The sequence below is a fragment of the Haemaphysalis longicornis genome, unplaced genomic scaffold (genome assembly GCF_048455015.1).
Source record: "Haemaphysalis longicornis isolate Haplotype H1 unplaced genomic scaffold, Haemaphysalis longicornis Haplotype H1 scaffold_10, whole genome shotgun sequence".
In the NCBI taxonomy this organism is placed as follows: Eukaryota; Metazoa; Arthropoda; class Arachnida; order Ixodida; family Ixodidae; genus Haemaphysalis; species Haemaphysalis longicornis.
In genome coordinates, this window is record NW_027526204.1 from 100,609,952 (window position 1) to 100,622,637 (window position 12,686).

General features: G+C 45.2%; 1 protein-coding gene across 1 annotated transcript; it reads left to right on the forward strand.

Moving 5' to 3' along the window:
• The first annotated feature begins 1,825 nt into the window (after positions 1-1,825).
• Positions 1,826-8,868, forward strand: LOC144157868 (uncharacterized). The gene is made up of 3 exons (XM_077688588.1): positions 1,826-2,131; positions 5,115-5,389; positions 8,446-8,868. Exons 1-3 carry the CDS (start codon positions 1,933-1,935, stop codon positions 8,638-8,640), a joined length of 669 nt encoding a protein of 222 aa, XP_077544714.1. The 5' UTR covers positions 1,826-1,932; the 3' UTR covers positions 8,641-8,868.
• The last annotated feature ends 3,818 nt before the right edge of the window (positions 8,869-12,686 follow it).

Consider the following 12,686-nt stretch of genomic DNA (forward strand, 5'->3'; position numbering starts at 1 on the left):
GCTACCCTCAAACGGATGAGCTATTGGCAGCAGCGTTAAAGAGGTCGCGTTCCACCCAGTCTTTAGAGGTAGTTAGTCTGATTGCCCGTCTCGCTTCGTGTTGCATTGATTGGACGATAGCGGCGCGCGAGACGACCTTTGAAGGAGATAACGGCGCAATTACTCTCGCTGTAAGCACTCGCTCGTTGCAGGTACGTGGAACCGCTTAACGACGACTACGTTGCGCAAGGCTCGGCCAGTGTTGCGATGCCTCCCCGCTTTCCCCCTATTAAGGATGCACGTGGGCGCAGCCTCGCTTAGAAATTCCGCGCAGCCTCGCATAAAGTACACGAGCAAGCCGCCAGTCACGACAGCGATGGCGCATGCGTGCGCATGCGCGTCAACCATGTTGACGATGCTTTCGCGCGTATACGACAGGCTTGTAATGAACTAACACACTAACCGCATTGCATGGCGATGCCAGAGAGAAACCCGCGGAGATTATTAAGGGCCCAGAACTGATGACAGGTGGAAGTTTATGGGTGGGGATTCGGCACAACGAAGGGAGGAGAAAAAAAAGTGCACAGAGAATTACTTTCTAACTATTACGGATAGCGGTGAGTCTATAGCTTAAACACAACAGAAACTGTCCTATAACAGTCCAGAGAAAAATGCAGAGCCCTTCTGCACCCTGTCAAGAAAGGAGTCCAGCGAAGCTGACGCTCTGGTCAGATTTGCTGTGTTAGGGTTTGGGTATAGTGGGGATTTCCTATGTTGAATATGCAAGGACAGTGGCGGGGTCTCTACGTCACAGACTAAGGGCACACACGATCGGTGGCTGGAGGCAATGAAGTCTTATTACGGCGCGGCTACGCCAATCACGGCGCAGGCACAAGTGCGCCGCACAGGTGGCCGCCGAGGAGGGCGCGGCATTGCGCAATGGCCGGGGTGGAGACGCGAGATACGCCACGCGGAAAAGAGGTGGCGACGGTGGAGAGAAGTGTGAAGTGGGGCTGTCACCGCAGGTGGCCATGTTTCACCGTGCAGCCACAATGCAGGAAAGCCAGCTTACAAAGGCCGCACTTACGGCGATTCCTTTAAACTTGGTTTCACCTTTAAACACATATTTATTGCTGGGTATATACCCTTTTCCAGGGACAATGTAAGCCGTCTTATATGAAAACATTGAAGGTCCTGGGACCTGATTTTATTTTTTGTATGTTTTTTTTTTTCATACGTTTAAAATAGTTGATCTACGCTCGTTCTGTCGCCGGAGACGATGTGGCGGATTTTAGCCATAGACAGCATGGCTGTAAAATTTTCTAAAGCAGTTGAACCTGTGATACATTGAAACTTTATTGGTTATAGCCTATTTTGTGCACTTTCTGGGTGTCCACTGAGGCCCATAAACGACAATTTGCTATCTTTGCGCTAAGCGCGCTTTTAGCATAGCCGGTGGCGATGTTGCTATAACTGGCTTCTCGACTGCATCGCGAAAGCTTATCGATCGGTTTAACCGCGCCTAATTTATATGTAAGCAATACTTGTACACGCTGCTTCCCTCACTACTGGCACTCATGTTTTACTTACTCCCGTCAGGAAAAAAAAATGCCTGGATTTAGAACTGCTCCTTCCTGCAGTGCACTCGCGCACATACTAGAATGGAGAATATTATAGATTTAAACAGGGACATTTTAAGGATGCTTGTAATCGATATAAATAAGCAGTTTGATTCGGAAGCTTCTTCCGCCGCTCTTACTTTTGACATGCGAGAATTTCATTGAATTGATTGATTGATTGATTATTTGATTGATTGATTGATTGATTGATTGATTGATTGATTGATTGATTGATTGATTGATTGATTGATTGATTGATTGATTGATTGATTGATTGATTGATTGATTGATTGATTGATTGATTGATTGATTGATTGATTGATTGATTGCAGGTATGACTCCGCTGGACTCCGTCGCCTCCAGAATCACACCCGGATCCATCAGGGCGAGTCCCCTCGTATTCTACAACGAGGCGCAGAACGGCACCGCCACTACGGGTGCTCATAGCCTTGCCGTGGGCCCGCACCATGCAGTAACGGACGGACCCGGTGCTCACGCCACGAGCCACTTTCTCGGCAGTCAGATAGTAGTCGGTAGGTATGCATAACACCTGTGACACACGGCAACGCTAGGCCTCCTTTAAACTAAACTCCTTTCGCCACGTCAAAAGACATTTTGTGGAAAGGAGTGGCGCTCCTGACACACAGTATCCTCCGATCTCCGTTATGTAGTTCCCGTAACTGACACACCATTAAAGTGGCGCTAGCAGTTCAGTGAAAAAAGACTCATCGTCATCATCATCACCACCAGCCTATCTACGCCCACTGCATGGCAAAGACCTCTCCCATTATTCTCCAATTACCCCGGTCCTGTGCATACAAAATGACAAAAATAAAGTGCAGCTAATAGGCCTTCTTTATTATTTTAGAGAGGAACCGTGCATTTTATTGTTGTTTAGAAAAAAAAGGGTAATTTCACACATTTGTATTAAACAGAAACATAGAGATAATATACTGACTCACGATTAGTGCTTTTTTAGCCTATGTTCCGCGTCTAATGTGGCAACAGTGGGCAGATGTTTACAAAAATACATTACGATTAGACTTGTTTGGTGCAACTTAATTTCATTGCAATTTGAACAATAATGAAAGTTTTATGAAATCACATTTTGTCTCATTAAGTTCTGAGAAGCTTATGACTTGCAAGCGCCTGCTTACGAGGCTGCGCCGATAGCTGCTCCTTTTCGTCCGGGAAAAGGGATAGGCGAACACCCCTTACGGGAAATTCCCGCTGCGGTGAAGGAGATTCTGCTTTGCCGTGTGTCCCCGAGGCGAACGCCGTTTCGGTAGCAGTCCTTCTCTGCAAAGGCCTTTTAGGCGCCCGTGTGTCAGGGGTATAAGCTCTAGCACAAGTCCCATTAGATTGGACACCCCTGTCGTACTCGATTTCTATGAAGAGGTTCGTGTTTTATAGCTGAATTTGTGGTCATGGGAGCCCACCCTAGCTAACCCAACCGCGTCCCTACAAAAACCCTGTCGTATGACGGAGGGCGATGATTTTTTCTGTGTGATGCGCTTCGCCTTTCAACACTCACGCAGGAGCCCTCGCGCCGTAGGAAGTTTCATAATGAAGTTTCTTTTCTCTCGCTCTCTCTTAGCGTCTCTTGCTGGTTTGTCTGTCTGTCTGTCTGTCTGTCTGTCTGTCTGTCTGTCTGTCTGTCTGTCTGTCTGTCTGTCTGTCTGTCTGTCTGTCTGTCTGTCTGTCTGTCTGTATGTTTGTTTGTTTGTTTGTTTGTTTGTTTGTTTGTTTGTTTGCTTGTTTGCTTGCTTGCTTGTTTGTTTGTTTGTTTGTTTGTTTGTTTGTGTGTTTGTTTGTTTGTTTGTTTGTTTGTTTGTTTGTTTGTTTGTTTGTTTGTTTGTTTGTTTGTTTGTTTGTTTGTTTGTTTGTTTGTTTGTTTGTTTGTTTGTTTGTTTGTTTGTTTGTTCGTTTGTTTGTTTGTTTGTTTGTTTGTTTGTTTGTTTGTTTTTTTCACTTTTTTTCCACAGAACACTCCCAAGTTCTCAAGTTTTGCCGCTGACTCCCCACAATACAATCACACTCAAACGGTATGCTCATTGCTTACCGAAATTTTATGAGCGTTGGTTCTCACGGACGGTGCAGTTGTGCCTCACTGAATCACTGCGACACCTCCACACCATGTAAACTTAAACGCCAAATTTGTCTTCGCAACTTCAGACTGCAAAAGTTTTCGACACGCCGCTTAGTTGGACATTTCCCAACACAGTTCGCGTTGTGTGACATGCCATGAGTGGTGTTCTTGAAAAGCCATGCGAAAAAATGCGCGACGCGATGCAAGCGTTGGCCAGCCAAGGGAATCTTTTATCCAAGTAATGCTGCTTGGAAATCTGCTACTCTTCACAACAAAACGAGCAGCGCGGTTCTGTATGGCCTCGAGACTACCTGCCCGATTCTGCGTGAAGGCATCCTATACCGTGCAACCGCATTCCAGAATCAGACGGATATTTGTGCTGTATAAGAGTTCTCTTACATCTTGCTGAGTCTGCTTAAAATTTCTCTTAATGAAGTGAACAGTGCTGGCTGCCTTCCTTGTTGTACATTCTATATGCCGGTTCTGTGTTACGTCGCAAGAAAATGTGACTCATAAATATTCAGCGTGGCTTACCTGAGGGATACCTTCGTTATTAAGATTGTATTGTGTTTGGAATGGCTTGTGTTTCTGGGAAAATTGAATGTGGTTGCATTTAGACACGTTTAGGGACATGAGGTACTGGCTGCAACAAAGACAGATGTTATCTAAATCAGTTTGTAACGTCAGCCTGTCAGAATCGTCCCGGATATCTCTGCACAAAACACAATCGTCTGCGTATAGCCTTATACTTGAAGTTACCAGTGCACCGACATCATTGATATATATAAAAAATAAAAGTGGTCCGAGGACAGAATGATCCTCCCTTTCGCCTTCTCCTTGCCTTCTTGCCATAACCTTGCCGGGCAGTTTTGATGCCTCTTTTTGGTCGAGTGCACTTAAGTGCGAAACACAAAGGTGGAAAAGAACGCGCCTCTGCACGCGTCTCCCGCTCCAAGAACCGGTTTCGCTTCCGGAAGACCCCCGGGTCGGCCGCCCCCGCGTCGCCTCAGAAACCGGATTGCTCGGTCGCGAATATCACTGCTGCTATACGCGAAGGGGTAGTTACTAGTCATCACACTTTGATCGCTCCGTTTTAAAGCCAAGTTTTCTATATCTCCATGACGGCGTATGTAGTCTACGTCAAAACCAGCTGCAGAAAAGCGAACTTCCTTCCCACTGTAAAGCGTGCTCTGCCTCAAATATACTCTTTCGCAGGTGGAGCCTGCTTTAGGTCTTCGTTTTTTTTTTTTAAGCGAACTTAGAACAGAGGGATCCCTCGCGAGAAAGCTTTGCGTTCAACCGTCTCCGTCGTTAGAGGGAGTGGTGCACCATTCTTATGAACGTTGTATCACCATGTGCCATTTTACCATCTTTCTCGTTAACACGAGCCAATCGTAAAGCCGTTTTAATTTCCCCCTCGCCTGCAGGGGTGAGCCCCTCGAGCAACGGCTCCGGCCGCGTCACCAGCGGCGGTGCTCACGGGAACGCGAGAGCGGTGGCGGCGAAGAAGAGGAGGAAGGCCCGGTTCTCTGGCCGCATCATCGAGGCGAGCCTGTGCGTGTTCCTCAGCCTGTGCGTCTCCCTGGCCGGACTGCTGCTAGGCCTACTCTACCAGCCGCTGCTGCTCATCGTGTTCGTGTGTGGCATGGTGGCGCTCATCGCCTATATCTGCCATGGAATCGTCGTCTACAAGCGCTCGTGGGTCAGTGGCGCCTCTATGCGATTCCCGGTCGCCTGCTAGGACGAACGGTTGTGGGATTTTCTAAACCTGGGTTGGACTTCTGAGTTGTGTCAGTTTCAAAAGTGTCAATTTCGCGTCCGTTTCGATCGTGACGGTAGTTCTGGGGCGGAATTCTGAATTGTTTCCGTTTCGGAAAGGTACATTTGGCGTCCATTTCAATCACGGCGTAGTTGTACGTACGGGACCTCTAACCAATGATATGGACAGAAACCGACGCCCCGCCTTGCTTGCGCTGCGTCACACCCAGTCGTCTGATTTCAGCCAATCAGGGCTCGCTTAAAAAGGACACTTTCAAACGAACATGAAATGGACAAAATTGAGAATTGCGTTCCTGTTTGCGCGGTCGCTTACGCGATATTCCGTTCCGTGAGTGGTACACGCCCGTCACTTCCGGTGCGATCCACAATGTTAACTAAACGTGTTCATATGCTGCGTCCCGCCATTAAACCGCACTACGACATACCAAACCACCCTTATTTACAAAAATAATGCGTAGAATTGAGCTAAGAAAACATCTACAGTGAGCGGATAACGGTGGTACAGCCCATTATGGCGAATCACTGCTCTGCACTTTTGACAGCTTTCACATTGAGTGGAACAGCTTTCATTTTTTCTTTCCTTTCTTGATTTAGTTTAGCCCCAACTTCTACTTCACCGAATGCACATTGAGTCGACATTATTTCCGCTGAACAGATCAAAGAGCGCGACTCTGAGCATCGATATCGACCGAGGTATTTCCGGTCCGTCCTCTGAATGTACTGCGAGATGATGAGGGCGATAGAGACGATAGAAACGATACGCTGCACAACCACGAGGAGATTAAGACACGAAATTCACAACTCGGCTGACCTAATCTTCAACGCGTTGCCCAGCGAAGATCTGTCTTGCACGCGCGGCGTTTTTTCGCCCTGTTATGGTGATTGACAGCCGTCACGTTGACGGAACAACAGACGTGACTTTACGACGTAGCAGGTCATCTGGCGCTCTCGTGCAAAAGCAGCCTAGCTACTGTAAGTGTTCGATGATCTCAAGTAAATTTTAATTATAACGCCTGTGTAAGTATTTTAGTTCATTAAGTGCGGCGAAGCAGACTACGGTATCTATTTTGAACAGAAATAAGATGGGGCTTCAAGCAATGTACTATTTTGTATTCTATTCTGAGCTTTGGTGAATTTCCATAAAATATCTGTAGCCGATGCTGCTAGCTGTGCTGTAGACATCGCTTAGAGGTGTCATTTTTACCATATGTCGATGTCCGATTGTTTTAAACTGCTTTGAAACGTCAAATTTTAGACGGGAAAGAGGTTTTTTTACTCTCTTAACCAAGTTTATCATCTTTAAACGAGTGGAGAATTTTGTCTCTGTACTGTTGTGGCGAAGTGGGGTAGTACAGGCTACAAATTTAAATTCAAGTTAAAAATTTATTTTGTACACGACAGGCAACAGCGCTTACCGACGTGAATTCTTCGGAACCTCCAACCATAAGCGTGCTTCACCCCAAGCAGCGAGGCGCGACAAGATGCCCGCTTTACGGAAGTAACCTGCTGGCGAAACCATTCCCGTGCGGAGACCCCAAACTGCGTGCTCTTAACTCTATTCATAAGGTCTACGTGTCCGGTGTTTATGCGATCCTTATCTTATCAGTTTTCTTCTGTGATTTAAATATACCGTGATTATTTCGAATGACCGCGAAAGCTTGTGCTGTTCAGGCGTCAACACACTATTGTTTTTTCCAAGGGTCTATGCGGATACAAACGAGCTTGTTTCATACACCCAAGAACGCCTTCAAATTCAGTCAATTCTCAATTTCATACCTGACCTTCAGCCGTGAAAATCTACAATATTTTTTTCCAGGGAGGGTTGAACTTAATTATCTGCGGGCCCAGCATACCGGGCGGCGGAAACAAAATATATATAATTTATAATACCAACTAATGGCTGACCAGATAGACACATTATATTTTTTATGTGTTTAAAGTCACCTTTAAGCTTTAGAAATTATCTAGACAACTAAACCAAAGCGAACTGGCCCCCACACTTCTTTCTTAAGAACGCCTGTATACGTCCTTGGCTGTAAAGGTTTTTTGGTTGTACTCATCAACCACTTAAACCCTAGGGAGATTAAAAAATCTGTAATGGCGTCCTTTTTCCCTTCCTAGAGCTTCCACGAAGGATATTAACTCTTAATTTCTTGCCGTCACCGAAATGTCGAAAAACACTCCTAAAAAAGTATTCACTGACGTGAAGCCTGCGGAGGGGCAAAGCATGCAGTGCATAAGTGTATTCTTGGGGCCTTGGCGTTTTTTTCAACAGAGATGAAACCATTTGGGGATAGCGGTATACAGCTTTGCTGTAAAAGTCTCTTGTCTTTGAAGCACGAAGCTCTCTATCAAGAGAGTGTCCCGTGTTTTTCTTTTTTTTTTTTAGCACGCGTTCCAAAGCGCTCCAGCGCGAGGCGTAAACAAGTGTCGTGCTGTTTTTTTTTTTTTTTTTTAGCCCGCGTTACGTTCTAGTGCGTGGCGCAAGCGAGTTTCCCGGTGTTTTAGTACCGTGACTACATGATACGACTATTACGACGACGACAGGAGATGCCAACAACCGCAGCCGCGAAGCCGCTTCGCCCGTAAAACCTGATCGCCCCGGTGATAACGGTTGACTCCTTGTCCACTTTCGGGAATGTACGTGTTGATGGGTAACGTTGTGATAATAAACGTGGTTTCCTCTCTCTTTTCCCTCTCTTTGTTTGAACGGGTGTTTCAGTATAAAATCGGGCGGCACATTGTGAGTTGTTTATGTTGCATAATCAGTCGTTACATAAACAGACGAACACGAGTTCATATTATTAAAAAAGAATTGTGAGTAGTGCCGTGTCCCGTCTGCTTTAGGTGTGTTTTTTTTTTTTTTTTGCTCCCGCACTTATTTTCACCAAATAACAGGGGGCATTGTACTTCGTATAGCAATTTCGTTTTCACTTCTCGTTTTTCGTTTCTGACGCCGTTCGAATGTTGTCGTTCCAGCGGAGACGCAATTCCGGCCTGTCGTCGTACTGGGCTGGGCACCGCAAGATCTCCGTGGTGTCCGTCGACCGGATGCCGACGATCAACGAAGTGCTCATCGAGGACAACGTCTCCATCACTAAGGGCCTCCCCGAGGAAACCTGGAGCGGAAAGACGTTCGTCGTGCAAAGCGCTACACCTTCGCCGAAGAGCTGAAACGAACGCTCGCTGTGAACCGACACGTGCGAAACTGTCAGTGCAACAGGCTAAGCTGACGGGGATGCCGTATAGGCAAGGAATTGAGCGCGAAGCATCGGCGTTGGGTACAGAACTCACGCCGAGGTTTAAGCAGGCGATCTGAGTGCGTAGAACGAACGCCAAACGCTTAGAAAAAGCCGCGCAGGTGTGTTCATTGCATATAGGGACCATGCCAAAAGGATACATATAAGCCCACGAGGGGCGCCACTGGGGGAGGGGGGGGGTATTTCTCTGTCTTTTCGAATTAGGTACTACTGCGTCCGCCTAAACAAAAGAAATTTCGAAGCAACTGCATATATGAGCCAAATCACAGATTATGCGGTTTGCCTATTTCGTGGAACAGTTAAACTGGAGTTGACAGCAAAGCTCAATCATCTTCTCTTAACTGGTGTGCTTCGTTTGCCCCATACCGAGTTCACGTCCAATATCTCTTGGTACATTGATAATAAATACCACATTTCATTCTTTCATAAAAAAGTGGCCAAGCCAGCGTAAACAATCCTGCAACAGGGGGTTAATCGCACAGGCGAATTTGTCATATATCATAGCCTCACAAATCACAAGTGATCACTAGACAACGGACCATGAACTCACCTTCAGCGCACGTATCAAGCATTTTGTACTTGGAAAATTTTATGTAAAGTGGACTAATTTGTTTAGTTTTTTTTTAATTTAGCAGGCCACGGATACCGTTAGAAAATCTTCCTACACACTGTAAATGAATACTACTTCGTTCGGTTAATTGAATATGGACGTTACCGAAAAAAAAAAGCAATCATTAGCCGGCTGCTAGTAATCTACCTCTACATACTTTGCAGAGACAACGGAACCCACCACCCCCGCCTTTCTGTGCACCCCGAAATTTTAGTTCTTTCTAATGTGTCTACGTGTTTGTTTGTTTGTGCGTTTATTTATTTATTTCTTTATTTATTTATTTATTCTTTTATTTATTGATTCGTTTATTCATTTCTGGGCTTCTTGTTTGCTTGCTTGCTTGCTTGTTTGTTTGTTTGTTTGTTTGTTTTTTTCCAATGATTACTCACTCTACCAGTACTTATGTATTACGCTCAAATTTTAGGTGTTTACCAAATAACCACAATTTTGCCATCATTGTGCGTATAACTACAGTAGAGAACGCGCAGAAATTGAATTTATCATTGTCAATCGTGCAAGGTTACAGTTAGAGCCACTAAAAAAGTGGCTCTAGTTACAGTCGTAATGAGTAACAATGCGTAAATATGCTGCTTGCATGGAGTGCATCTCTTAGTTTAACAATTCTTTTAAGTCGGACCTTAATAGAGTTTCAATTGAACCAAGTCATCAAGCCTCCTGAAAACCTATTGCGGTATTTCAGCAAGTAACATATTGGCTGCTAGATAATTGCTCTCATTAGAAAAGTCGGTGTCAAATAGTAATGCCGCAAAGTAAATTGGTGGGTACGAATTTGAACAGATATAACCAGAGGTACTGGGAAACAGGCGCTTCACATGTGTGTTGCATCCTGTTGTGGTTTCTGAATGGGAAATAAAGTTTTACCTTTGTTCCTAGCAAGGAATTTTTGTTGCGTTTTCACAATAGTCATTGTATTGGCTTTCTGAGGACGAAGCTTAAGGGGCATCATTTGAATTGCCCTGTCAAATGAAAATCAATCAGTCCATCGGGTGAGAGGAGGGGGTAACTAACGATGCTTTTAAAGCGACAATGGAGGAAGTTATATACATTCCTGATTAAATTACGCTTACGGGGTAAAGTTCGAAAGGGTTTTCTGTTGTTTTTTTAGTCTATTTACTCGCATTTCTTTGCATACAACTTTTATTTCAAAGCTGCTGCTTTCTCAGCGCCGTCCCTCTCCTCAATTTCGCATCAGACGTGAAGGTACACCCTCAGGCCTCTTTAGCCTGCGGGTTAATATATTCTGGGCACACTTATCCCGTATGCATCATGCATACAGAACTAAAATTCCATCAGTCATAAAACGCATGAAACTTAAAAGTTTAAAGATGGCGCCAAACCAGATTTTGCACATCTGCGTGAGTCACTTAGGTCATTTGTAAGGCTCCCGCAAGCGGTGCACAGCGTTGTTTCCTTCCCAGCCTTAGGAAGAAAATAGTGCTATAGGCACACGTACCACAACAGCAAAGTAAAAGATTACAAGGGTAAATAAAAGCACAAATAAATGTTCCAGAAAATAACTCAATTCAGTGTTCGTTTCAGAAATTCGATCGTTTATTTCACAGCAGGAATTGTAATTTTGGAAGGTTTATTGAAACACGTAAGGGAGAAGGGGTTATCCTTTTTTTCTTTTTTTCGTTTTTCATGCATAAGCTTTTGAATATCTCGAGACGAGGTTTAACACCCCCACCGCACCCGTCCCGCCCTGCCAATGTTTGAATCGGCATTTCCCCTTTTTTAACTCTCTCTTCCACTACCCACTTCCCCCGAAACGCCAAAGTGACACCCCTATTCTCTACAAAGCTCAATAAATTCATTGGTTCAGCCATTACATCTTAGCACCCATTACGGAATCGACACAGCACCGTTATGAAAAAAGGTAAGCAGTCGCTTACAAACAGGCAGGTACAGTGAACTTTCCCGTTTACTGGTTTTCATAATGGGCTGCAAATGTGCACAAAGCGATAGTGCTGCTAACTTTTGCCTCAAACACACCCATTCAGCTTACGGCTGTAACATATGCTCCACGCTTCTGTGCTGTGCTGTACATAACGGTCTCCCGTAACTGCGCTGTACACCAAGCGATAGAAATGAAACGTATAATCCACGTCCATCATGTTCATAATCTTACCAAATACACGTGCATGTAATGCGGTGAATAAAAAAGCACCCTTTGACCATTCTCCTTGTCTCTTATTTTAGTGCGAAAGCTGCTACTTCTGCCAGTCTCTTGGAACATTTATGAAACTTGAAGCTTATTTTGTGAAGGCTCATGTATTTCCGAGCTTCGCCTGCGCAATGATACGTAGGAAGCGGAAGGAGGGGGCGCCACGTGCAATGGACGCCCCGACGTTAGGCTTAACGTCAACCGCATTCAAATTCACCTCGACCAAATTTATTTTTAATGTGTATTAAGTACCACCAAATCAGCTGGGACACGAGTGGTAGTGAAACGCCTCGTTAATCAGTCAGAAGCGTTTAAAAAGCTTCGCCGCAGACCACGCTGCACCTGCCGGCGGATCGCGCAAACAGCCATGACGTGCCTGTGACGCTCCGGCGGCCGTCCGGGGCTTCTTCCTCTGGCCAGCCACGCAGCTGGAGAACCGGTCGAGCTCTTGCTTTTTCATTCAAATCTGTTCAGCTGCTAAAAACATTTTGAAAAACGCTCTTCGGAATGTGCGTAAGTGTAGTTGGCGGTGATGGGACGTCTTGTCTGAACAATTCGGACATCATTGAATATGGGAAAATTGCCAGAGAGTTCCCTAATAATCCTCATGTAAAGAGTACGTCAATTTTTTTCTAAATTGTCGTCTCTCGCGTTTATTATTTTGTCTGTTTTTGTTGTGTCGTAATGAAACTGTATCAGGCAGACATAAAGTAACGCTTTTTTAAATCCGTATTCACAGCTCTAACGTATTCCTTTTCATGCCTATTTCACTATATGCGATGCTCGAGGAAGCGACAGTGGCCATTGAACATGAATGGGAGCAGTGCGCTCGTTGAATTAAGCCAGTGGATGGCCAGCAGTCCAGTGGTTTTATGAGAAAGTTGAACGGCGATGTTAAACTGTTGGCTCCTTTGTGCCGCCATACACAATAACAATTTTCGTTTCACTGTCGTAGATACGGGTCGCACACGCGTCTTCATTTGAAATTATTTGCATTTATGTAAAACTTTATCGCGCCTCTATATACGATGTTGGAGGCCTGAAACGTTATTTTGGCTGCCTACTTTTTGCTCCTAAAACGCGCTCTTTCAATGCCTCAAAATCCAGCCTGTAGTAATAAGAATGCAAATGTAGTAAAACCACCGAAGGGACCAATACAAAGCAG

Coding starts and splice junctions, on each gene's coding strand:
- LOC144157868 (XM_077688588.1), top strand. CDS start 1,933: ATGACTCCGCTGGACTCCGTCGCCTCCAGAATCACACCCGGATCCATC. Junction 2,132..5,114: donor CGGCAGTCAGATAGTAGTCG/GTAGGTATGCAT, acceptor CCTCGCCTGCAG/GGGTGAGCCCCTCGAGCAAC. Junction 5,390..8,445: donor TCGTCTACAAGCGCTCGTGG/GTCAGTGGCGCC, acceptor TTGTCGTTCCAG/CGGAGACGCAATTCCGGCCT.